Below are 26,857 nucleotides of genomic sequence, written 5' to 3' on the forward strand. Positions count from 1 at the left end.
CCCGCCTTTACACTGGACCGAGGACCTAACTTATTCCCTTTGTAAACCTAATTTACTCCCTTTGTCGTTGCGTATCTGGATTTAATCTATGACTGGAAGTGTATTTGGGGAGAGGGGCAGTTTGTTTCCCTGTTTGAGGTAGAAGACTCTTCCCAAAGTCAAGATGTCCGCGGGAGCGCGGGGATTTCTGGGTAAACTAGAGTCTCAGGTTCTTCGGCTTCCTGCCTCAGAGATGTTGTTTCTTTTGCCCACAGTCCGGACTTTCTTAGTCGCGAAGGGCGGAGCGCTAATTGCCCACCTCCAGTAGGGTCCAATCAGAAAGGAGGAAAGGCTGGCAACGATTGGTTGGTGATTTCAGCCAATCAGAAGAGGCATAATCTGGCGGGAGTTTGACTGCCGCGAGGTGGGTGGAGTGGCTTGAATGTCAGCCTGAGCGTAGGTTTTCGGGCTGCTGTGGCTATGTTCGTGTCGGATTTCCGTAAGGAGTTCTACGAGCTGGTTCAAAACCAGGTGAGAACCAATCCAAGACCTTGCTGGAAGCATTATCTGAGGGGCAGGGATGCGGGCCAGCGGCCGTGGGTGGAAGCCGGGATTGCTCAGATAGCCTGTACATTCATTCCCCTACAGAGGGTCCTCCTGTTCGTGGCGTCGGACGTGGACGCTTTGTGCTCTTGCAAGATCCTACAGGTGAGCTTGGCAGGTCCCAAGAGATGGACAAGGACGGCGGGGGGGGGGGGGGGTGAGAGGCGGGCGGTTAGGACGTAACGGAGCCGGGAGGGAGGAGGGAGGCTTCTCTGTGTTTTTGTTTTTGTTTCTGGTGTCTTTCAAGATCAATTATGGACATCCTAAATAACATCGGCTTTAAAATACTGTCTTGCCAGACCCTGTTTCAGTGTGACCACGTGGAATATACACTTGTTCCAGTTTCTGGGTGGCAAGAACTTGAGACAGCATTTCTTGAACATAAAGAACAGGTATGAAAGGTTCATTTTTAGAATCTGTTTACTGAATTGCAGTTTAAAAAAATTGTGCAGGTTCTAGGGCTTGAACTTGGGGCCTGGGCACTGTCTTTGAGCTTTGTTGCTCATAGGTAGCATTCTACTGTTTGAGCCACAGCTCCACTTCTGACTTTTTGGTGATTAATTGGAGATATGAGTCTCACAGGACTTTCCTAAGATATTAAAGGTGGACAGTACCTAACTTTAAGCTTAATTTGTTTCTAAAGCATTTTAAGATACCCTATCTTATGTCATTTCATCAAGAAAATACAGCCTAATTTCCAACTTGAAATCTTAGAACACATATTCCTCCTTTGCCTAAGATTCTCCTGCTACTGCATGGGGCCAAATGAGAGATGGGACATCATGGGCCCTTTGGAGAGAGGTTGGAGCATGGAAAAAGGTAGCTGGAGTCCGTGGCCACTTCTAGGATAGTTTTGGCAGAGATTACTCCTCCCTGGGAATGTCAGTTATAACTTCAGTTGAGTATTAATAAAGAATGATTTTGCTATAATATCAAGAGTCTGATAAAGGACTTCATATTTACGTGCCCATAATGTGTGAGATTTTGAGTGCTAACGGCTCACACCTGTAATCCTAGCTACTCAGGAGGCCGAGAACTGAGACATGCAGTTTGAAGCCAACCCAGGCAGACAAATCAGAGAGACTCTTATCTCCAGTTAACCAGCAAGAAACAGAAGTGGAGGTGTGGCTCAAGCGATAAAGCATGAGCCCTGAAAAACAACAACAAAAAGCCAAGTGAGGTGAGGTCCTGAGTTCAAGTCCCAGAATAGGACACCAAAAATAAAAACAAAAGAAGTTTGGGATGCCTGAGCATTGTTCAAAACCTAAACTTGTATGACACTATTAGCCTAGTGAGGCGACACAACACATTTAAGATATAGAGAGAGACCTCATTATGTGTTTGGGATCTTGGTGTAGGCCTCATTAGCTTCTTGACCCTCTGCCTGAGAGGGTCAAGGTTTGGCCAGCTTCTGCATGCCCCTCAGAAGCAGAAAGAGCCCCAGAGCCTGCCTCACAGTTCCATCTTGGAAAAGAAATAACCTGCTGAGTATATGTCTCAGCATTAGGGCTTGAGAGGCCTCAAGGGGAAGGGGCCTCCTTAGTGCACTTACTTTAATGCCCTTCTTTTTTTCAGTTCCGTTATTTTATTCTCATCAACTGTGGAGCTAATGTAGACCTCCTGGATATCCTCCAGCCTGATGAAGATACCATATTCTTCATATGTGATACCCACAGGCCAGTCAATGTTGTGAACGTGTACAATGACACACAGGTACCCAGGCCTTTTTGGCCTCTTGTCTTGTATGCTCTCCCCTTAGCTCGTTTGTATTTTTCTATGCCATATACATCATTATACCTGGTCTTATGGGCAATGTGTATGTCCATCTTCCATGTGGGACTAGGAATAGCCTCAGCCTCAGAGTTGGCACACACATACTTGGATATGTGCAGAATGCACTTGTGGTATTTGCTTGGCTTGAGATGGGGAGGGATTAGAATTTAGTAAGCTATGACTACTGCGCTTACTCTTAGAATCCCTGAGCACTGAGCATGTACCCTAGCCCAGAGCAACTACCTAAGCATACTTTGACTGAGTCTTCCACTCACAAAGTATCAGACACCCCTTAACTTCACTTAAGATAAATTAGGAGTTGTAGTCACTTACATAGAAGAGGATTTGTGTTGGTGATACACACTTGTAATCCTAGCAACTCAGAAGGCCGAGATCTGAGGGTCACTGTTCAAAGCCAGCCCAAGCAGGGTAATCCACGAGACTATTATTTGCAATTAACTAGCAAAAAAACAGAAGTGGAGCTGTGGCTCAAGTGGTAGAATGCTAGCCTTGAATGAAAAAGCTCAAGGATAGCTCCCAGGTCCCTGAGTTCAAACCCTAGGACTGGTGCCCAAAAGAAAAAAAGAATTCACATCTTAGTCTGCTATAAGAGAATACTTGAGATGACGGAAGGATCATGGTGCAAGACTGGTCAAAGCAGAAAAGTTGGCAAGATCCTTTTTTTTTTTGGTACTAGGGCTCAAACCCAGGATGTTGTACTTAATAGGCAAGCCCTTTGCCACTGAGCTACTTCCCAGTTGTGGCTTACATGGTATATTAACAGTCTACCAAGCAAGACCCTTTCCTTTTTTTTTTTTTTTGTCAGTCATGGGGCTTGAATTCAGGGCCTAGGTGCTGTCCCTGAGCTTTTTCATTCAAGGCTAGTGCTCTACCACAGCACCACTTCTGTTATTCAGGTGGTTAATTGGAGATGAGTCTCATAGACTTTTCTGCCGAGGCTGGGTTCAAATTGCAATCAGATCTCAGCCTCCAGTGTAGCTAGGATTACAGGTGTGAGCCACCAGCACCCTGTCCAAGATCCTTTCCTAACTGATAGCTGGTTGTGGTAGGGGATGCCTGTCATCCTAAACTGAAATTGAGAGGATTGCAATTCCAGGAAAGTTCTAGAGACTATCTAAAGACAGAACCTGGGTTGGTGCAAGCCTGTCACCCAGCAATGATGGGAAGCATAAAGGTAGGTATGTCACCCTCAGATAGGAAGCAGAACCCTATCCTAAAAATTACCAACAGAGAAACAGTTATAGGTAGGGTACAGCAGTATCTTGCCAGCCTAGCAAGCAAAAAGCCCTGTGTTCAAGGAGAAACTTGATTGTCTTTTGTTTGAAACTTAGATCAAATTACTCATTAAGCAAGATGATGACCTTGAAGTTCCCGCCTATGATGACATCTTTCGGGATGAAGCAGAGGATGAAGAGCTTTCTGGAAATGACAGTGATGGGTCTGAGCCTTCTGAGAAGCGTACACGGTTAGAAGAGGTATGTTTGGGTCCGTTGCGGCATTCTAGGGAAACTATATTCCCAGAAGTCAGAGATCAGCCTGCTGGGGGGCCCTTGGCATAGCTGGGGTGGTGAGAAGTGGACTGAGCAGGTTTGGGAACGGACCTTGGGCTCTGGTCTCTTCTTTTGTGGTGTCAGGCAAGTTACTGGACCTCTCTGAGCTATGGATTGTTTTCCCCCACTCATGGATGGCACTCTACCACTTGAGCCACATCTCCACTTCTGGTTTTTGGCTGGTTAATTGCAAATGAGAATATTTCAGTTTTCTAGTCAGGCTGCCTTCAAGTCACAAGTAGCTAGGATTATAGGAGTGAGTCACCAGCACCTGGCTTTTGTTTGTCGGTCATGGGGTTTGAACTCTGGGCCTGGGCTCTGTCCCTGAGCTCTTCAGCTCAAGGCTAGTGCTCTACCACTTGAGCCACAGCGCCACTTTTGGTTTTCTGGTGGTTAATTGGAGATAAGAGTCTCACAGACTTTCCTGCTCAGACATGCTTTGAACCACAGTCCCCAGATCTCAGCCTCCTGAGTAGTTAGGATGGCAGGAGCCTGGTTGGCTTTTATTTTTGAAGTATAGTCTTGCTGTGAAGCCCAGACATCTCAGCCTCAAACTTATAATCATCCTGCTTAGCCTTCTGAAGGCTAAGATTACAGGTGTGTAACACCAAGCCCACTGCACTTACTCTGGATCTCTTTCTCTCTTTTGTCTTTGTAGCTCAAGTGGTAGAGTACCACTTGTGTGCAAAAAAGATGAGTAAGAACAGCGGCCTAACCTGAATTCAAGCCCCTGTATACACACACACACACACACACACACACACACACACACACACACACACACAAATGAGCTGTGGGCATTGGGCATCTAGGGTCCTCTGATTTTCTGTCCCTGTTGTCCACAATGCCAGGACAGCAGAAGGAGCCATCCCTGCCATGACTCCACTTCTCACTTTTCCAGAAGCAGGCTGTGCTCAGGGCACCAAAGGTGGTCTCATTTTCCTTCAGGGGTCTAAGATGGAACCTTCTCAGGTCCATATCAGATGGGGATGCATTTGTGGTACATTTGCTTGACTTTCTGTTTTCTTTGTTCCTGTCCAAGGAGATAGTGGAGCGAACTATGAAGCGAAGGCAGCGGAGAGAGTGGGAGGCTCGACGGTAAGGCTGCCTTACATCTTCTCAGTGTCAGCAGCATTTTCCCTGGGCTTCCTGGTGCCTCTGCTACCTTTTGTGTTTCCTGCATGTGGCCTGCAGTTTTTATTTGCCTCCTTGTTTGTTTTGTTTTCTATCTTAGGGAAATTCCTTTACAATATCAGGGCCAGCTGCTCCAAGTAGGATCCCAGGAGTGACAGTCGTTTAGGCCCACAGGTCGTCCGTGGCTCCTAAGGGGTGCTGTCCTCCAGCTCTTGCCTTATCACTGGACTTTTCAGATGTAGGGACATTTTTTTTCCCTGTGGTGCTGGATTTAGACTTGAACTCAAGGCCTCATACTCTTCTTTGCCTTTTTTACTCAAGGATGGTATCTACCACTTTAGCCATACCTCCACTTTTGTCCTTTTGCTGGTTAATTGGAGATAAGAATCTCACAGATCTTTCTGCCCGGGCTAGCTTTGAACCAAGACCCTCAGATATGAGCCACTAGAACCTAGGTTGTGATTTTCTTTGTTGTTGTTGTTTTTCCAATATTAGGGCTTTACCTCGGGGACTCTTTCTGCTTGCTTATTTCATGGATGGTTCTCTAGTACTTGATCCATATCTCCTGCCCAGCTTTTTACTGGTTATTTTAAAGATGAAGTCTTGAGGACTTTTCAGTCTGTGCTGCTCTTGAATAAAGATCCTCTGGGGACTGGGGATATGGCCTAGTGGCAAGAGTGCTTGCCTCGTATACATGAGGCCCTGGGTTCAATTCCCCAGCACCACATATACAGAAAACGGCCAGAAGTGGCGCTGTGGCTCAAGTGGCAGAGTGCTAGCCTTGAGCAAAAGGAAGCCAGGGACAGTGCTCAGGCCCTGAGTCCAAGCCCCAAGACTGGCCAAAAAAAAAAAAAAGATCCTCTGGATCTCAGCCTCCTGAGTAACGAGGACAGCAGATGTCCCAGTTTTCAGATGTAAATACTTTTATTTACAAAATGTTCATAAATCATAAGTAGATCCCAATTATGAAAAAGTTTTCATAGAAGAAAAGAACTCTGAACAGAAGCTTAGGTATCCACAATTTCTCTCCCTGTTGCAAATATAAGGCAAACAGAAAGGCTTTAAAATGGGAATATCTGAAGCATTATTCTAGCATGAGTTGAACATGCAGCAATGCCGCATTGTGGGGTGGGGGAATTCTAAGGCCTTATGGGGTCATCCAGCTCTCCTTCCCTGCCGTCCAGCCCAGGACTCACCCTTTCCTTTAAGGAAATGATGTACAACTACTCAGAAAGTAAGGAAAGACACATGAAATTGAAACCTCTTTGTACAACTACTTAAGGAAAATAAAAACAAATAAAAAGATAAGTGAAAATAACTCATTAGCTCACCATACAGTACAAAGAGATTCTGAGAGTGGGTTTCTCTTCCTGAGTTGTGTATGTTTTACATAATCAAAATATGCTTCTAAGGTCAGGTGCCAGTGGCTCACACCTAGTAATCCTAGATACTCAGGAGGCTGAGGGCAGAGAATTGATCTTCAAAGCTAGCTCTGGAAGGAAAGTCCTCCAAGTGGTGGAGGTGTTGTGCAAATAGTAGAGCATCTGCTTTGAGTGAAAAAGCTAAGGCCAACCCTGAGTTCAAGCCCCAATACTAGCACACACACACACACACACACACACACACACACACACACACGTATGCGCATGCGCATTTTTTGGCCTGACTATAAGGCTAAAAATATTTTTGAGACAGTCTTACTATGTAGTTCAGGCTGTCATCAAATTCCAAGTCCTCCTCCCTCAGCCTCCCAAGGGTTGGGATCTTGCTCTGTATCACCACACTGGCCTATAATTCTCTCTCTCTCTTTTTTCTTTCTTTTGTTTTCTTGTGCCAGTACCAGCATGAAACTCAGGGCCTTGTACTTTCATTTTATGTTTTTGCTTGAAGTTGGCACTCTTCCACTTGAATTATACCGCTACTACTAGCCTTTTGCTCCTTAACCAGAACAAAAGTGTCTCATGGGCTTTTCTGCCTTAGGCTGGTTTTAAATCTTGATCTCAGATCTCACTCCCTGAGTAGCCTGTAATTCTATAGGTGTGAGCCACTGGCACCCAGCATATAACCATTACTGAGGCTTGGACTCAAGGCCTGGACACTATCTCTTAGCTTTTTTGCTCAAGGCTAATTAGCACTCTACCACTTGAGTCACAGATCTGCTTCTAACTTTTTGATGGTTAATTGAAGATATGAGTCTCTTGGATTTTCTTCCCCAGACTGATTTCAAACTCTCTCTCTCTCTCTCTCTCTCTCTCTCTCTCTCTCTTTCTCTCTTTCTCTCTCTCCCTCTCTCCCTCTCTCAGCTAGGATTACAGGCATGAGTCACCAGCATCCTAAATATAGCCATTTTCAATAGTTTTGAACAACCTTTGTAAACTGCTTAGTACTTAAGTGCCAATTTCTCTTTATTTAATGTTTTATTTTTGGCTAAGGTGTTAATTATATATACTTACAGAGCTCAATATGATATAGAATCCAACTGCTTGGGTTCAATCTTTAAAACCCCTCCCCCCAAAAAAGAAAGAGAGGAAAGAAGGAAGGAAGGAAGGACGAACAGACAGGTTTTCACTTTCTATTCTTGAGGCGGGGCTTGTCTTCATACCCCTTCATACCCTGGGTTAGCTTCAAATTTATAATCCTCCTGACTACTGAGTGTTGGGACTACCAGTGTGTGCTACCACACCTAGCCTTTTACTCCTTACTTGAACTGCAGATTCCTTTTAGTATTTTCCCATTATAAATAAGGCTACAGTTAATAACTTCGTGCACACAGCAAGGTGTGTCTTACTTGTTCCTTCATATTGTTTTTCCTGCAAGGGCATTTTCTGCTACTCATTGTCACAAGCAATTTGTGTGGACTTTATTGCCTTTTCAGTATTCTGTGTATACATTCTGCTGGAGAGTTATTAAGTGCAAATAAATAGTACCATGGTTTAATTTTGCATCTCTTTGAAGACAAAGAGGTTTTTAATGTTTTTTATAAGTGCTTCCTGTCTTCTAATTGAGACCCACATTTTCTGTCATTACAGGAGAGACATCCTCTTTGACTATGAGCAGTATGAGTATCACGGGACATCGGTAAGTTCCAGTTCACTCTAAAGTTGTGATTCTGGGGGTCAATGTCCTGAAACATGAGGAAGGAACAAAGATTTTTTTTTTTTTTTTTTTTTTGGCCAGTCCTGGGGCTTGGACTCAGGGCCTGAGCACTGTCCCTGGCTTCTTTTTGCTCAAAGCTAGCACTCTGCCACTTAAGCCACAGCACCACTTCTGGCCATTTTCTGTATATGTGGTGCTGGGGAATCGAACCCAGGGCCTCATGTATACGAGGCAAGCACTCTTGCCATTAGGCCATATCCCCAGCCCAGGAACAAAGATTTTATAGCCATAACATTTTGGCTTGAATCATTAGTGCATAGCCTTTGGCTGTGTGACCTTGAGCAGATGGTGCAACACCTCTGAACTTTCTACTCCTGTGAAGAGAAAGAATACAGATGGTTGTTGACTTTGGGATTTAGGGTGCCTGGACTTACGGTTTTGCTTGTTTGTTTGTTTGTTTGTTTTGGTATGTGTGTGTCAGTATTGGAGATTGAATTCGGGATCTGGGTGCTGTCCCTTATATATTTTTGCTTAAGGTTGGTGCTCTACATTTGAACCATAGCTCAACTTCTGGCTTTTCTTTTTTTCTTGTTAGTGGTGGGGGGCTTGAACTCAGGACCTGGGTGTGTTGTCCCTGAGCTCTTGCTCAAGGCTGGCGCTCTACCATTTAGAGCCACAGCACCACTTCTAGCTTCCTGATAGTTAATTAGAGATAAGAATCTCATGGACTTTACTGCCTGGGCTGGCTTTGAACCCTGAATCTCAGATCTCAGCCTCCTGAGTAGTTAGGATTATAGACATGAGCCACCAGTGCACATCAAATTCTGGCTTTTTGCTGGTGAGTTGGAGATGAAAGTTTCACAGACTTTCCTGCCTGGGCTAGCTTTAAATGATGATCCTCAGATTTCAGCCTCCTGAGTAGCCAGAATTACAGACATGAGCTCCTGGCTCAGCAGTTACTATTTTTGCTCATTGTAAAGTATAAATTAAATCTATATCAAGAAGATAAAATCTGGACTTGCCCAATGGCACATTATGTATGTTATGAAACAATTTTGTCTAGAAAACCTGTGTTGATTTTCTTTTTTCATGCTTATACTGGGCCTTGAACTCAGGGCCTGGGCACTGTCCCTTAGCTTTTTTGCTCAAGGCTAGTGTTCCACTACTGGAGCCACAGCTGTATTTCCAGCTTTTTGGTGGTTGATTGGAGTTGAGAGGCTCAAGGATTTGATGCCCAGAATGGCTTCCCTGTCCTGGCTGGGTTTGAACTTTGATCCTCAGATCTAAGCCTTCTGAGTAGCTCGGTATGAGCCACCAGCACCTGGCCTGTGTTGATTCTTAGTATTGAACAGAACCCAGGGCCTTAAGTAGCCCTAGGAAATAAGTTAGCAATAAAACATTCTGTATTCAGTCTTAGAATTTTACCCTTAGATCTTGAACTCACACTGTGTTTCTCACATCCTAATTAGCATCGTTTGTCATCCTTTGGTCCTCTCTGCTCGGCCCTTGCAAATGGACAATTCTAAGCAAAAGGGTCTCTGGAGGGTGTTGGCATTTACTCAGAGATGATACCTGTCTCCCTCCAGATAGAATCCCCTTAGAAATCCTGTCCCTGAGGAAGCCCATGGCTTTGGAATCTTCTGGTTTGACACTTGTTCTCTCATTCTCTTAAAAACCCATACCCTCCTCTCAGAGGTTACTAAGTGCTTCTGTCACGGAAAGCACCAATGGAAAGACCTTCCTTACAGAGTCCTTTGGTCCCTCCCTCTTGCCTCACTGGCCTTCCTGGGAATGTATTTGAGGCTGCTAGCCCAACAGGAGTAGTATAGGTATAGGACAGAAAGACAGCGCCTGCCTTGGGCATCATCACTCTGAGATATATAGGTCCCTGTCCAGGGCTGCACCTGGACTGTCCACCAGGGGGGCACTGTCTTCCCTTACACATGATAAGATGCACAGAGTTGACAGTGGAAGAGAATGTGCAGACCAACTACATTACTTTTGTCTTCACCAACTGCATTACTTTCGTCTTCACTGCACCTTAGTGTGAGCTTGTTCCTTATGCCAGGCTGGAATCCTCCCTGAAGAGTGCTCCCCATATCCAAGAACTTGTATAGGACCCTGCTGGCTCAGATACTACATTGCTTTCCTGTGAGCACAACTGCCTTTGCCCTCAGGGTTCTCTATTTCCTTGTAGTCGGCCATGGTGATGTTTGACTTGGCGTGGATGATGTCGAAGGACCTGAATGACATGCTGTGGTAGGTAGTCCCCGTGCCTCCTCCATGTTGAGATCCCTGCCACCAGCTAAGGTCAGAGCCACATGGTACTCCCTGGGAATCCCAGGCAGATGCTGTCCCTGACTGGGATCATGCATGCCCCTCATCTTCCTCAGGTCAAGTGTGAGGCTCTGGGGCCTTAACACAAACTCAGATCATGGATGGTGCAGCTCAGGTGCAGCTACCCTCTCCCCACCCCTGACACATTGCCTGTGTTTAGTAGACTCAAGTAGCTGAAGGAGTATGATCTGAGCAATCCTTACAAACCCAGAAGCACACTTAAAAATCACATACAGAAAACCATCCTTGCTTCTTATTTCTCTTTGTAGCCTGCAGGCAGGGCCTTCAGCACATAGATTAATTAGTAGGTCAAGGCCAGTGACTGTAGCTTTGGTCTACTCTGGAAACAAAATGCAGTCTTTTAAGTGAGAAGAATGTGGAGATGGCCTGGCTTGATCTTTGTGGAATCAGAATCTCGGGCTGTGTGGGGCTATCACTGGGCTTAAGGGCTCTTTATCATTGCCAGGATGTGAGCGTGCTGGCCTATTGGCCTCTGCCAGTCCTTGGTATTTTTTGTTTTTTGTTTTTGTGAGGGCTTGAGCATTGTCCTTTAGCTTTATCACTTGAGCCATAGCTTTTTGGTAGCTATCAGAGTATCATGGGGGCTGGGAATATGGCCTACTGGTAGAGCGCTCGCCTCGTATACATGAAGCCCTGGGTTCGATTCCTCAGCACCACATACATAGAAAAAGCCGGAAGTGGCGCTGTGGCTCAAGTGGCAGAGTACTAGCCTTGAGCAAAAAGAAGCCAGGGACGGTACTCAGGCCCTGAGTTCAAGCCCCAGGACTGGCAATAAACAAAACAAACAAGAGTCTCATGGACTTTCAAACCTCAATCTTTAGATCTCAGCCTTCTAAGTGGCTAAGATTATAGGCGTGAGTCACTGGCAACCAGTTTAGTCCTTGGTTTTTGTCTCTCTGTTGTGAGCCACTACTCATCCATGTGTCCATCTAGTTGTCTCAGGCCTCAGGTAGGAGTCTTACATGGAGGGACCCCCAGAAAGGTTAGTAGGAACCTTGACGCCTGTCTTCCATGTTATCTTGGGTTTCCAGCGAAGTCGGGGTTCTTTTCATAGCAAACTTGTTTATATTGGCAGGTGCCTGTTGGCTCTGTCTTACCCATGTCTGGTTTATGGCTGTCTGACCATTACTTTGGCACTGGTCTCCAACCTGTGTTCCCACTTACATCCAGGATTCACTTGGCCTAGGTTAGCCCCTGGTTCTTTAGAAGGAAGGTACAAATCCTAAATGCCCTCACAGCAGAAAAGAAGTTTCAGTGTTATTGCTTGCAAATTCTACATGGGCTTAATGAGTCAGGAGGCCATGCCACACTAGAAGTCTCCTGAAAGTGTTGAGCCTGTGCTGCCCCTCCCTCCACCTAGCTCCACCCTAGAGGCTCTGCCAAGTCTAGGCAGCCTGAGTTCATCACCTCTTCTCCTTCTAGGTGGGCCATCGTTGGACTGACGGACCAATGGGTGCAAGACAAAATTACCCAGTAAGGATATGTTTTTAACTTCTCTGGGTCAGCATCCCCGGTCTGCCTGTGCTGTGGGGATGTGTGGCAGTCCCTGAACTTGCAGCAAAGATGAGAGGCAATGTCCTCTCATCTTTTGGGTCCTCATCATTTGGGGAATGGCCGACCTTCCTCGTATTGATTGAATCCTTGTCACCAAAGGTCTTACAGCTGCTTTACTACTCAAGGAGGCCACTAGGTGGCGCAAGTGGTGGGAGGAAGGGCTGTGTCCTGTTCTTAGGGCAAGGCTGAGAGGCAGGTGCCAGGGCTGGAGCTTGGTGATGAGGACTTTGAGTGAAAGGTGGAGGGGGAAGTGAGGCCCCTGGGGGTCCTTCCAGAGAGTATGGGGTTGATAACAACCAAGGAGAAAGTTCTAGAGGACTTTAGGAGGGCTGTCATGAAGCAGCTTCTTTTTTTTTGCCCATCAATGTTGAGGACAGGCTCCCCTTCTGTTGGGCTCTGACTATGAGCTGAAAAGCAGTCCTCTCAGGATGTGGGGAGGGGACATCTTCTGTCCTCTGTCCCTCCTGAGGCTCATCTATCTCCTATCATCTATCTATCAAGTAAGGAAGAGAACTGATAGGGACCTCATCCCCAAGGTGCTGACCTCTCCCAGGGCACCCACACACCCATCCTTAGTCTGTCACCTAGCACATCCTTTATGTGTTCCCAGGTTCTTCCTGTAGTTTGCCGAAACCTCTGTGTTCCTTATGTCCTATCTCCCCTGTCCTCCTCCCCTGTCTGGATGGGGGCTGCCAGGTTGCCCAGGGAGTTTGAAAGACTCAAGCCTCAGTGCTCCAGCTGCTGCCTGGACCACTGCATTGGCCCTGTCTACCAGTCCTTCTGTGTGTGGACAGCCTGGGGTATAACAGAAACACTCCAGTATATGTGTGCTGGGCTCTGTTCCTGGCAAGGAGTGTCAGGTAACAAGGGATCTGCCTGTCCCCATTGCACTTCGGTACCTTCGTGGATCTGCATGTTCTACTGTAGATTCCTGTTACTTAGGAGGTGTGGCTACTTAACTGTGTGGACAAGTAGGCTGGCCATGCTTCTGTGGTTCTATTCTTTTTTTTTTTTGGCCAGTCCTGGGCCTTGGACTCAGGGCCTGAGCACTGTCCCTGGCTTCTTCCCGCTCAAGGCTAGCACACTGCCACTTGAGCCACAGCGCCGCTTCTGGCCGTTTTCTGTATATGTGGTGCTGGGGAATCGAACCTAGGGCCTCGTGTATCCGAGGCAGGCACTCTTGCCACTAGGCTATATCCCCAGCCCCTGTGGTTCTATTCTCAAGAGACATCTAATACTAAGGATGGTTATGTCGCCAGCCCAGAGCCCTCACTGCCTCTTTCTTTTTTTGATTTTTTTTCTCTCTTTTTTATTCCTTGTGCCAGTACTTGAACGCAGGGCCAGGGCATTTGTCCCTTAGTGTTTTGTTTTTTTTTTGTTGTTGCTGTTTTGCCAGTCCTGGGGCTTGAACTCAGGGCCTAGGCTCTAGGCCTGAGCTTCTCAGTGCTCAAGGCTAGCACTCCACCACTTGATCCACAGCTCCACTTCCACTTTTTCTGAGTAGTTTTTAATTGGAGATAAGAATCTTATGGACTTTCCTACTTGGGATGGCTTTGAACCATGATCTTCAGATCTCAGCCTCCTAAGTAGCTGGGATTACAGTCATGAACCACTGGTGCCTGGCTTGTCCCTCAGCTTTTTGATCAAAGTTAACACTATGACTTGAGCCACAGCTCCACTTTTGGCTTTTTTCGGTAGTTTATTGGAGTTAAGAGTCTCACTGACTTTTCCTGCCCTGGCTGGTTTCAAACTACCATCCTCAGATCTCAGCCTCCTGAGTAGCTAGGATTACAGGCGTGAGCCACCAGTACCTGGCTTCCTTAGCTTTTTTTGCTCACAAGCTGGTGTTCTACCATTTGAGCCATACCTCCACTTCTGGTTTTTTAGTGGCTAATTGGAGACAAGAGTCTCTTAGATTTTCCTGCCCCAGGCTGGCTTTAAATCCATATCTTCAGATCTCAGCCTTCTGAGTAGCTAGAATTACAGGTGTGAGCTCTGGCTCCAGGTCTACCCTGCCTATTTCTGTGGGCTGTTGTCCTCTTGGCTACTTTGCTTCTGTGCAGAAGTGGCCAGGCTTCCTCAGTAATTGTGCAGAAACACACTGTTTGGCGGGCAGGCCCTGAGCCTGGACGGGAGCCAGCCCAGCGTGAGGCATTTTCTTTCTAGAATGAAGTATGTGACAGATGTTGGCATCCTGCAGCGGCACGTGTCCCGGCACAATCACCGAAACGAGGATGAGGAGAACACACTCTCCGTGGACTGTACTCGGATCTCTTTTGAGTATGAGTATCCTTGTAGCTCAGATCCTAGGGTGCAAGCAGCACCCCCTGCCTCTGGTGTTATTCAGTGGGTGCTGTTTGCTTAGTCACACTATTCAGGGCTCCTGCTCCCATCAGTCTGGCTTATAGCATGTTTGCCTTCCAGAGTAGATAGGCTGGTTGTATATGAAGCTGCAGGGAGTTCTCAGAGGCAGAGGACAGCATTCTCAGGACCCAGGAGAGGCAGCAGCGATGGCGGGAGGCATTTGAGTGTCCTACAGAGTGCCGGCAAGAAGCCAGTGAGTGAGAAGCAAGCAGGGCAGCCTGAGTTCTGTGGCGGTGCTGCCTGTGATGAAGACCATCCGCAGTCACTGCTACACCCCCAGGGAGCCTCAAGCCGTGAAGGACAAGCGTAAGAAGAGAAGTAAGATGGCACTAGTGGCTCACACCTGTAATCCTAGCTACTCAGGAGGCTCAGATCTGAGAACCATGCCAGCCTGGGCAGAAAAGACCTCTTGAGACTCTTATCTTCAATGAACCACTCAAAACATGGAAGTGGAGCTGTGGCTCAAAGTGGTAGAATGCTAGCCTTGAGCAAAAGAGCTCTAGGACAGCACCCAGGCTCCAAGTTCAAACCTCATGACTGACCAAAAAAAAAGCTAAATAAGAAGATGGGCACCGGTGACCTATGCTCTTAGCTACTGAGGAAGCAGAGATCTAAAGATCGAGGTGCCAAGTTAGCCAGGCAGGAAAACCTGTAAAGACTCTTCTCCAATTAACCAAAAAGCTGGAAGCAGAGCTATGGCTGAAGTGGTAAGGTGACAGCCTTGAGTAGAAAAGCTAAGAGACAGTGCCCAGGCCCTGAGTTCAAACCCCCATACTGGCTCCTGCCTCCCCACCCCCCAAAAAAATATAAGAATGGGGGCTTCAAGGAGGACAGTAGGTGGACAGAAATAGATTTTCCAGGAGTGGGCAGGCCAGGATAGCCACCTGAGCCTTTGCCACTCAGTGTCCCTGGTGTATGTGGCCCTGACTGCTCTCTGTGCCCGTCAGAAAGCTCTTCAGAGCCTCTGCAGCTTAGTTTCTTCATCATTTTTTCATGGTTTTGTGTGTGTGCATGCTAGTACTAAGGATTGAACTTAGGGCCTAGGTGCTGTCCCTGAGCTTTTTCACTCGACTGTCTCTCCACCACTTGAGCCACGTCTCTACTTCTAGCCTTTTGGTAGTTAACTGGAGATGCCCGGGCTGGCATCTAATGGTTATCCTTATATCTCAGTCTCCTGAGATTACAAGCATGAGCCACCAGCACCCAGCTAGTTCCGTCATCCATTAGTGGGGGATTTTGGTGTGTGCTCACGACCTCACAGGCTCCTTACAGAGGTCCCCACACTGCACCCTTGCCTGGGCAGTCCTACACCTGGTTGTACAGGCAGGCCCTAGCAAGGAGAGCGCCCTCAGCACAGTGTCATAGGTGAGGCCATATATGCCCAGGTTATCATCTCAGAGCAGGTGACAAGAAGCAAGTACCACATGTGCTCCTTGACCTTGGCCCAGCCTCTGCCTGGCCCTCTACCAGCACTGGTCCCTCCATGACAGTCTGTGCAACACCAGCTACACTGCAGCCAGGTTCAAGCTCTGGTCTGTGCATGGGCAGAAGCGGCTTCAGGAGTTCCTCGCAGACATGGGGTAAGTGACGACAGTGGTCTGAACCCCCACTGTGACCACCTCCTAGGAGAAATCCCTCCACTTTGCTGTGGCTCGCTTGGTTGTAAAAATGGAGCTATTTGTGGGGGTATTGGTAGCTCATGCTAGTAATCTTAGCAACTCAGGAGGCTGAGATCTGAGGATCACAGTTCAAAGACAGCCTAGGCAGGAAAGTCTGAGGTTCCTTTTTTTTTTTTCTTTTCCTGGTTGTGGAGCTTGAACTCAGGGCCTGGTGCTGTTCCTGAGCTCTTTTGCTCAAGGCTAGTAGTGCCCTACCACTTTGAGCCACAGCATCACTTTTAGTTTCTGAATGGTTAATTAGAGATAAGAGTCCTACAGGGACTTTGCCTGGGCTGGCTTCAAACCACATCCCTGAATTGCTGCCTCCTGAGTAGCTATGAGATTCTTATTTCCTTTTTTTTTGGCCAGTCCTGGGCCTTGGACTCAGGGCCTGAGCACTATCCCTGGGTTCTTCCCTCTCAAGGCTAGCACTCTGCCACTTGAGCCACAGCGCCGCTTCTGGCCGTTTTCTGTATATGTGGTGCTGGGGAATCGAACCTAGGGCCTCGTGTATCCGAGGCAGGCACTCTTGCCACTAGGCTATATCCCCAGCCCTCTTATTTCCATTTTTAAGCACCAAATAAAGCCAGAGGTGGAGTTGTGGCTCAAGTGGTAAAGTGCTAGCTTTGAGCAAAAATGCTCAGGGACAGCATCCAAGCCATGAGTTTAAGACTATGACCACCACCAAAAAAAAGTGGGGGGTGGGGGGTTGGTAATATGGCTTAGTGGTAAAGTGCTCACCTCGTATACATGAAGCCCTGGGTTCGATTCCTCAGCACCACATATATAGAAGAAAGCCGGAAGTGGCACTGTGGCTCAAGAGGTAGAGTGCTAGCCCTGATCAAAAAGAAGCCAGGGACAGTGCTCAGGCCCTGAGTCCACGCCCCAGGACTGGCAACAAAAACAAAACAAATAAACCAAAAAAAAGCTGTTGCCTATTGCACTGGGAGTTCTTTGAATCCTTTAGATCCTAGGATTCTGCCTGAGTGCGCATGCCAGGACATCCCTGGCTAGCCTTGAGCAGTTTCCCTGCCAGGCTTCTTCCTGTCCTCATGATGTCGCTGCCACCTCACTCATGTGACATGGGCTTGCTCTTTCCAGCCTACCCCTGAAACAAGTCAAGCAGAAGTTTCAGTCCATGGACATCTCCTTGAAGGAGAACTTAAGAGAAATGATAGAAGAATCTGCAAACAAATTTGGGTAAATACTTTTTTAAAATTAAATTTCTTTAAAGTTAGGGCTCCTGTTTTAACTATTCCAAAAATAATACGAAAAATAAATAGGCCTAAGAATGTATAAACAAGCATATTCTGGAGATTTTGGAATCCTCTTTGGCTTAAAAAACATACCTTTAAAAAAATGCCTGTAAGTTTTAGGATCCTTAAATCCTGGAGCTTTAAAACTGACCATCTCTTTCCTCCCTGAAGTCAGGGAGGAAAGCACCTGAAGTCAGGTGCTTCTAAGTCCCCTGTGATTGGCTACTCCTGCCTGGGCCAGCTGACCTACTGGGACCACGCCCCCATTTCCATGCTTGTTTATATTGCTCTGCCCAAGGCCAACCAAGCAGCTGTAGGCAGGTGGCCAGCTGCTCTGGTCTGCAGGGCTGGCATGTTTGGTATTCTGACCTACATCATCCTCTAAGCACAATCGTCATAGAAAATTATTGGGGGCCTGTAAGGAGTATTCAGGTAGTTGCTGGCCTGACCTGGCTGGGAGAGCTTGCCTTTGACTAAAGATTGACAAGGGTATTACTTCTTTTGTGACAGGATGAAAGACATGCGTGTGCAGACTTTCAGCATCCATTTTGGGTTCAAGCATAAATTCCTGGCCAGTGATGTGGTCTTTGCTACCATGTCTCTGATGGAGAACCCCGAGAAGGATGGCTCAGGGACGGATCACTTTATCCAGGCTCTAGACAGTCTCTCCAGGTAGTGAGTGTGGCTGGGGACTGCCCCCCCCCCCAATTTGGGAGGTCCTGGGCGTGGTCCTCGGCCTCACAGTATATAGGGAGGGAGGTCAGTGGCTGGGATTCCCTAGGAGTGAGGATGACTGGTGTACACCTGATTCACTGCCAGCCTGTCCCCAGCCTATATCATTTTGAGACAGAGTCTCACTATGTAGTTCAAGCTGGCCTCAAACTCGTGATCTTCTTACCTCAGCCTCTAGAGTGCTTGAACTACAGACTTGTAACACCATGTTAATTCCCGCCCCCACACACACACCTTTTTTTTGGCTATTCCTGGAGGTTGAACTCAGGCCTAGGCACTGTCCATGAGCTCTTCTTGTTCAAGGCTGGTGCTCTACCACTTTGAGCCATAGTTTTACTTCTGGTTTTCTGGCAGCTAATTGGAGATAATAGTCTCAAACACTTTCCTACCCAGGCTGGCTTTGCACTGTGATCCTCAGATCTCTGCTTCCTGTGTAGCTCGGATTGCAGGCAGGAGCCACCAGCACCCAGCAGCATCTGTCTTGTTGTTTTTTTGCCAGTGCTGGGCCATGGACTCAGGGTCTGAGCACTGTTCCTGGCTTCTTTTTGCTCAAGGCTAGCACTCTACCACTTGAGCCACAGCACCACTTATGGCCATTTTCTATATATGTGGTGCTGGGGAACCGAACCCTGAGCTTCATGTATACGAGGCAAGAACTCTTGCCACTAGGCCATATTCCCAGCCCAGCATCTGTGTTTTTTATTCTTGCTTTCTGGCCGTCTCAGAATGATTACTTTTTGCCTTACATTTTAAAATTCATATGTCTGTTATGGATGTTGAAGAACATTTTAATCTCCACATTTTCTAACTTTTTTTTGGTACTAATCCTGGACTTGAACTCAGGGCCTGATCCTGGGCATTTTTCCTCCCCCTCAAGACTAGTGATCTATCATTTGAGCCACAACTACACTTTCTACTTTTTTAGTAGTTAATTGGAGCCAAGCGCTAACAGACTTTTCTGCTTGGCCTGGCTTTAAATTGCAATCCTCAGACTTATTCTCTTGAGTAACCAGCATTATAGGCATGAGCCAACGGCACCCAGCTGATTTCTGATTATTTTTTTTCCTAGTATCCTGTTCTTGATTTAGGAATGTTAGAGCCATCCGAATCTCTCTGAAGATACTAGGTCTAATTATCTAAGGATCACTTTTTTTAAAAACTTTAAAAAAATTTAAACAGTCCATAAGTCCATAAGTATTTCTCAAATGGTCTGGTGTCTGTGTGTTTAGGAATCTTGCCTGAGCCCTTCATGTCTAGACATAGCTTGCAAGCTGGAAAACGTCACTTCGTCTTGGCAGACAGAAAGTCGACTAGGACACTTTCATACTCCTAACTGCTCGAGATAGAAGCTATTTCTCCAGAGAGTTCACGTCACGTATTCAGAGGGGAACTCTCTCTTCGTCCATAGAAGAGTAACAGTCTTTCTGGGTGGGATGGAGGTCCCTGTGTTCCTTTTGCCCTTTGCCCAAGCTTCCTTTCTGTCAGAACCCTCCAGCGCCTTCCTGAGACCTCCTTTGTGGGATCTTTAGTCTGTCTTCTGATGCCAGCACCTTTTCCCACCCTTCCTTCTATTATATGAAGGGGAACTCAGGAGGGAAACTTTTTCCTTTTTCTTTTTTCCTGATGCTACTAGGTTGGAACTCAGAGCCTGTGCTTGCTGGGCAGGTATTCTACCCCTTAAGCCATGCCCCCAACAATTTTTGGGTTGGTCATTTTCAAGATAGGGTCTTGATGCCCAGAATGACCTGACTACACTGTTCCTATTTGAGACTGTGCCGCTATGCCCAGCCATTGTATTTACCCTGTAGCTTGTGATGACAGGTGGGTACCACCTTGCCTAGTCATTGGTTGAGATAGTCTCACAAAGTTGTATTTTGTCTGGGCTGGCCTCAAAACAGCAATCCTCCAATCTCTGCCCCCCAGGTAGCTAGAATAGAGGCTTAAGCCAGTTGCCTAGCTAAGAAGATAAACTGTTACCCCTAAATCCCTTCTTGAACCAAGAGACAAACATTGACTTTGGCATTATGTCAGCAGTTCTTGACAAGCAAGCCAAATGTCTGCCTTCTTTCAGGAGTAACCTGGATAAGTTGTACCTGGGCCTGGAACTTGCCAAGAAGCAGCTACAAGCCACCCAGCAAACCATCGCCAGCTGCCTGTGTACCAATCTCGTCATCTCCCAGGGACCTTTCCTCTATTGCTCCCTCATGGAGGTCAGGCTTGTCTTTATGCATGGCACAGGCCCCCACCTGCAGGTGCCACCTTTGCCTAAAGCCAGACCGTGCTTACCAGTGCCTCCTCTGACTGTCTGTTGCACTCTGCCACACAGGGCACTCCAGATGTCATGCTGTTCTCCAAACCTGCCTCCCTGAGCCTGCTCAGCAGAAACCTGCTCAAGTCCTTTGTGTACTCGGTGAGGAACTTTGCACGCAGGGCCAGCAGGGAGGGGGAGTGAACCAAAGCTCCATGCATGCTCTAGGAGTTAGATGATAGCTGAGAGCTACTGTGTCTATTCTCTAGCTGTGAGGCTTTCTCATATCCCTGGCTTTTTTTTTTTCTGTCTGTTGTGGGGCTTGAACTCTGGGCCTGGGCACTGTCTCTGAGCTCTTCAGCTCAAGGATAATGCTCTACCACTTGAGCCACAGCACCACTTCGGTTTTCTGGTGGTTAATTGGAGCTAAGAGTCTCATGGCCTTTCCTGCCTGGACTGGCTTTGCACCGCAATCCTCTGATCTCAGCCTCCTGAGTTGCTAGGATTACAGGCATGAGCCACTAGCACCCTTGCTTCCCTTGCTTTTTCTGGACTGTATTGTACTCATCTTCTATGTCCCACAAGCTCTGATTTCATCACTCACTGTCCAAGTCATGACTGAGTGTTGTGAGGATAATTACACGGCTCCATAGGTTCTGTTTCCTCAGACTCTACCAACTTCAGACCAAAAATATTTTGGAAAGGCTGGGATGTAACTCAGTGGTAGAACACTCGCCTGTCATGAATGAGGCCTTGGGTTCCATCCCCAACACAAATTTTAAAAAAACAACAACTTTCTGGAAAAAATTCTAACCAGGCATGAGATGCTCACACCTTATAAGCCTAGATACTCAGGAGGCTGAGATCTGAGGACTGTGGTTCAAAGCCAACCTGTGTAGGAAATTCCATGTGATTCTTATCTCTAATTAGCCAACAAAAAGTCAGAAGTGAATGTATGGCTTAAGTGGTAGAGTGAGTGGAAAAGCTAAGGCATAACACCTGGGCTCTGAGTTCAAGCCCTATACCAGCATGCGTACACATACACCCACAAATCTAGAAAGTTCTTAAAAGCAAAACGTGAATTTATTGTACATGGAGTACTAGGTTGCATCTATGCAGGTGAAGTGATGTACAGGCATTGTAGTAAGTATAGTCTAAAGAGAGTTTAAAGTGTACAAGATGATGTACATAGATCCTGGGCTTGAGCATCCCTGGATTTTGGTATCAGTTCTGGAACCAATCTCCTGTGGATACCTGGAAATGGCCAAAATGTCCACATGAGCTTCGAAGTCCTGTGGCCTGGGTTCAAAGTTCAGCCTCCTCATGACCATGTGTGTGATGTTCTGATGAGCAAGCAGCCACTTTATAGGATCTAGACATTTAATTGTCAGGCATTGATTGGCTCCCAGCATGCACTGGGCCCCATTTTAGAACAACTACCATCCCCGTTTGCATCTTGGGACATCCTCAGTCCTGCATAAAGCCCAGTAGTAGATGACAGTAGGTCATCTTGGTAGCAGAGTGTGGAGCTGTGGGTATGACACTCAGGGTCTCCATCTCAAGGCAGTGTGCATGTAGGAGGGGACCATGTGGGGCAGGAACACATGAAATTAGAGGCACACACCACACAGGAAGGATCTGGGGTACGGGGGGAACTCTTGGAACAGGTGCCAGGGACAGCAGGACTTGAAGGAGTTGTGAGGGACAGCCAGGGCATAATAGAGGCTGGGGGGTCAAAGTGTTACGTTGGCCTCTGGTACTCATTCCTGGAGTTCCGGGGGCAGTGGCCTGGCTGTCAGGGCTCCTGGGTGCCAAGTGAGCTCCTTATCTTGCTAAGGCTGGTCATGTGAATGAGGGCATCTGTCTTTACAGACAAAGAACCGGCGTTGCAAACTGCTGCCACTGGTGATGGCTGCCCCCCTGAGCATGGAGCAGGGCACAGTCACCATGGTGGGCATTCCCCCAGAGACAGATGGCTCAGACAGGAAGAAGTAAGTGGATTCCACTTGCCCTGGGGACAGTAGGGGCGGGGACCTTCCATTGAGTGACAACTGAAATCTATCCTCCAGTGTCTGTCATGGGAGTGAGGGTGGCAAGGATCTATAACCTGTCTCCCAACACGTCTGTTTTACGTCTGCAGCTTTTTTGGGCGGGCATTTGAGAAGGCTGCAGAAAGCACCAGCTCCCGCACCCTGCACAACCATTTTGACCTCTCAGGTGAGAGTCTCTGCCATTTGCCACACCTCTGCCATCTGACCTTCCTCAAGACTAGCACTGGCTAGCATTTGTCCTGAATGGGGCAAGCTGATGAAGTTGGAAGCACCTGGCCAATAGCCATTTCATCTCCATAGAAACAGCCCTGGACTACGCTGGAAGCCTGGCCATGGCTTCAGCGTCCCGTCATGACATCATTCTCCCACCAGGCCTAGGGAAATGGCTGCTGGTAGTTCCAGGGGCCCAGGCAGACCACTCAGCATCATCTGCCAATGTGGGACAGATAGCAGCATGGACCATGGTGACCCAAGGTTGGCAACACTATCCCCACAGGCCAGAGCCTGGGGCCACAGCACCATCTCCTATGTGACAACCAACACTGGCCTCAGTGTTGAGCTCAGGATGAGCTCAGAGAGTGGAAGAGCCCTGCCTAGCAACAGCTTCCCCAAATATGGCTTAGAACATGCCTTATGTTTAGCCATATTTATCTTTCCTGATCTTTTTGGTTTACTTGTTTTTGAGACAAGTCTCATATGTGGCCCAAGCTTCCCTTCAGTTCTGGAAATTCTCCTACCTTACCCTCTCAAGCCCTACAGGCTTGAACTACCATACTCAGTCTACCTGATTTTGTGTGTGTGTTTGTGCATGCACCAAAACTTGGGCTTTACACTCTTGCTTGGCTTTTTTTCACTCAAAACTGGTGTTCTACCACTTGAACCACAGCTCCAATTCCTGCTTTTTTAAAAAATATATATATATATGTATTTTTTTATTTTTACTGGTCTTGGGGTTTGAACTCAGGGCCTGGGCTCTGTCCTTGAGCCTTTTTGTACTCAAGGCTAGTGTTCTACCATGTGAACCATAGTACCACCTCTGGCTTTTTCTGTTTATGTGGTACTGAGGAATCGAACTTAGGACTTCATGCATGTTAGGCAAGCACTCTACAACTAAGCCACATTCCCAGGCCATCACTTCCTGCTTTTAAGTTAATTAGAGAAAAGCATCTCACAGATTTTTCTTCGCAGGCTGGCTTTGAACCACTGTCCTCAGATCTCAGCCTCTTGTGTAGCTAGTATTATAGGCATGAGTCACCAGCACCTTGCTTTCTTCAAAAGCCTCGGTTTTAATTACAATTTTATTCTGAGATGCTAGCGATTAGAATTTCAACATAGGGGTTTGGGGGACACACTTTAGTTCATAACATCTCGCTACTGCTGATTTCTAACTCAGTATCCTAGGAGACTTGGTGTTGTGTCCATCTTGGTTCGGCTATTTGTGGCAGGGCTATCTGTCATACCTGTGGCACTGCCTGGTGCTGGACCACCCTGAGCAGCAGACCTGCTTGGCATTGCATACCTGGGATGGAGGAAGACTGATTACAGCTGCCTTTATTGCACAGCCGGGAAGCTGCCTGGCTTCACTGGCCAGTTGGAGAGCCAGGGGAGTGTGGAGGGCTCCTGGGAGGTAGCCAGCAGCCTAGTGGCTCCTCAGACCAGGCCAGTCCAGTTCCAGAGCCTGTTGTTTTTTTTTTTTCATCTAATGGGAATCCACATGCCTGGTAGCCTCCAAAAACACAGACAATTTGTATTAGGTCTTTTCCTCCTTAAGAAGAGGACACATGCTAAGGTACAGGGCAGAGCAGGGTTGAAATGGCCTTCTGCCCCAGCATGGGCCTCCTTCACTGACTATGGAAGTGAGTGTCTGTGCTGGACAGTGTGGGAAGGCCTGTCCCTGTCCAGATCTCTACCTAGGACTTGTCACATCCCTGTGCCCTCTCTGTTGCCTGTCATTGCTGGCCCTTAATGACCCTTGGCCCAGAGACCATGGATTGGGCCTCTCAGTGCAGCCAGCAGATATGAGGATGAAATACAGTGGGAACGAGTTGAAGCCAAATATTCCAGATTATTTCAGGCGGTGGAAGAAGAGCGGGTGCAGTTTGGAATGTGGCAGAGGATTGCTTCAGTTGGGGTGGGGCCCGGGAGTTCATGTGCCCTGCCTTGTTTTTCTCACAACTCCCTTCTCACAAGATGTTTTTCTTTCATTACTTTAGTAATTGAGTTGAAAGCTGAGGACCGGAGCAAGTTCTTGGATGCTCTTGTCTCCCTGCTATCCTGAGGGTGAGCTGGGGGAATAGTGGGGTCTTTGGGTGGCCCAGCCTGACTCTGTCTCCTGGCTTTGCCCTCCCTCAACAGAGGCTTGTACTTGAGTTTCACCTCAGAGCAAGATCTCAAGGAGATTTGGGGCCAGTACATTTTTCCCAAGAATGTCCATCTTGTGACTGCCAGCAGAGCCACAATGAAGCGTTTTTGAAGGAGCTAATTTCGTTATGTCCCTTTGATCCCCTAAGAAAGACCTGGTATTCACCCTCCACTGGCCACACCATGGGCTTGGACCGCGTGTGGGAGACACGTGTAACACACAGACTGCCTGGCGCTGACCAGAGAGACCACTTAGAGCCTGTTGCCCCACAACCTTCATGTTGGGCCCCAGCTGGAACTCACTGAGTAGGCTCTTTGGGCTTTTGTGTGCCTGATCCTTGAATGCAAAGCTGTTGGCAGCTGCCCAGCTGCAAGTCACAAAATGTCAGCTCTGCCTGAGGCTTCATCAGTGTGGCTGCCCTGAGATGCTTGTTCTGAACCAGTGACAGGACACCTCAGCCAGGCCTTCTTGCCCTGCACAGTCTCTCTCTTTCTCTCTCCTACCCTCCCTCCCTTCCCTTCCTTTCTTCCTTCTTTCTTTTTTAATTTTTTTAATGTTTGTTATAAACATGATGTACAGCGGTGTTACAGTTACATGTCAGGTAAAGAGTACATTTCTTTTTGGACAATGACACCCCTTCCCTTGCTCTTTACCAGTTTTTCCCTTCCATTCCCACCTATAAGTTGTATGGTTCTTTTTTTCCCTCCCCGGTTGGTCGTGGGGCCTAAACTCAGGGCCTGGGCACTGTTCCTGAGTTTTTTGCTTAAGGCTAGTGCTCTACCACTTTGAGCCCCTGCACCACTTCCGGTTGTCTGGTGGTTAATTGGCGATGAGTCGCAGGGATTCACCTGCCCGGGCTGGCTTTGAACCATGATCCTCAGATCTCAGCCTCCTGAGTAGCTAGGATTACAGGTGTGAGCCACTGTCACCCAGCAATATAGTTCATTTTCAACATAGTGTCCAGTGAGTACCTTTCTTTTTTGTGCTAGTATTGGGTCTTGAATTCAGGGCCTGGACACCACTGTTCCCTTGCTTTTTGTTCAAGGCTGGCTCTCTGCCACAGCTCCACTTCTAGCTTTTTGCTGATTAAGTTGAGGTAAGAATCTCATAGACTTTTCTGTCCCAGCTGGCTTCAAACCAGGATCTTTAGATCTCAGCCTTCTGAATAGTACTATAGGCATGAGCCATCGTGCCTGGCACAATCCCTCTTTCTTGAGGAGAATGGGAAATGGTTGTGCAGAGCCTGCCCTGTGTCTGGCTGTCTCTCAGTGGATGTCCACATGGAGCCCTGCCTCTCTCTTAGGACTAAACTCTATTTATGTGGCAGGTATCCCTGCCAAAGCTCAGCTAGTGTGCCTTCAGGCTAGAGTACAGAATGATCTAGGAGGCTCCAGGCACCCCACAGGCACCTCTCTTAGGGTAGCCCTGTGCACAGGGCCATGTTAAGGAAGGGGCTCTTGGTCTTCAGCCAGATCTGTAGGTCATTAGCAGTGGCTTTGGGTCGGGTTCCTAACTAGACAGAGTCTGCTTCTGAGAATGAGGCTGATACCTTCTTCACTTAGGTGTGGTACTGTAATCAGCACCAGGTTCCTCAGCAGGGGAGCTGCTGGAAGCAGTGATTTTGCCAATGCTGCTACCTGTGTTGGTACTCAGGGAGGGTGCAGGTGGGCTGGCGGAGTTGGGAGGAGCTCTGTGCTGGAGGACAGGTGGGGAGAGGCCCAGCAAGACTAGCAACTGGGAGGTCTCTCCAGTGAGAGGATGACCCCAGGGTGGAGGTGGGGATCCAGAGTGTTGGGGACTCTCAGACCCAGCACGGGGTGTAGTGAGGGCAAAGGGCACCTTAGTGGTTCAGCGGTGGCTCTTACCCCATAGATACCCCAAGGTTGAAATGAAGCTGCTTAGAAGCAGCAGAGGCCTCGCTTGAACTGGTTACATTTGGGAAACATCAGAATTGCTTTAAAATGTTTGTGATATATTTTTTTCTTTTGCAGGATTTGATTTCTTCCCAAATGACCTCCTTCTTATTTATATCTACTGGCTTTTATTTAGATTGTAACTTGTGAGCATAGTCTGAAATGCTTGAACAGTGCCTTTTAATGGAATAAAATGTTTGTTTTA

At 47.5% G+C, this 26,857-nt stretch overlaps 1 protein-coding gene across 3 annotated transcripts; it reads left to right on the forward strand.

Annotated features, from left to right (window-relative positions):
- Window positions 1-24: 24 nt before the first annotated feature.
- Window positions 25-26,857, forward strand: Cdc45 (cell division cycle 45). Of its 3 annotated transcripts, XM_048343460.1 has the most exons (19): window positions 28-510; window positions 628-687; window positions 882-974; window positions 2,158-2,295; window positions 3,708-3,851; window positions 4,969-5,024; window positions 8,090-8,138; window positions 10,354-10,415; window positions 11,937-11,987; window positions 14,235-14,354; window positions 15,881-16,012; window positions 17,192-17,290; window positions 17,857-18,018; window positions 20,150-20,288; window positions 20,405-20,488; window positions 22,199-22,317; window positions 22,467-22,543; window positions 24,591-24,657; window positions 26,731-26,857. In XM_048343460.1, exons 1-18 carry the CDS (start codon window positions 460-462, stop codon window positions 24,653-24,655), a joined length of 1,701 nt encoding a protein of 566 aa, XP_048199417.1. In that variant the 5' UTR covers window positions 28-459; the 3' UTR covers window positions 24,656-24,657; window positions 26,731-26,857. The 3 variants fall into 3 exon arrangements, with proteins under 3 accessions (XP_048199419.1, XP_048199418.1, XP_048199417.1); XM_048343462.1 differs by lacking the exon at window positions 20,405-20,488 and having other exon boundaries at window positions 25-510; XM_048343461.1 differs by lacking the exon at window positions 628-687 and having other exon boundaries at window positions 26-510.

The sequence above is a fragment of the Perognathus longimembris genome, chromosome 3 (genome assembly GCF_023159225.1).
Source record: "Perognathus longimembris pacificus isolate PPM17 chromosome 3, ASM2315922v1, whole genome shotgun sequence".
NCBI lineage: Eukaryota > Metazoa > Chordata > Mammalia > Rodentia > Heteromyidae > Perognathus > Perognathus longimembris.

Coding starts and splice junctions, on each gene's coding strand:
- Cdc45 (XM_048343460.1), top strand. CDS start 460: ATGTTCGTGTCGGATTTCCGTAAGGAGTTCTACGAGCTGGTTCAAAAC. Junction 688..881: donor GCTCTTGCAAGATCCTACAG/GTGAGCTTGGCA, acceptor CTGTCTTGCCAG/ACCCTGTTTCAGTGTGACCA. Junction 3,852..4,968: donor AGCGTACACGGTTAGAAGAG/GTATGTTTGGGT, acceptor TTCCTGTCCAAG/GAGATAGTGGAGCGAACTAT.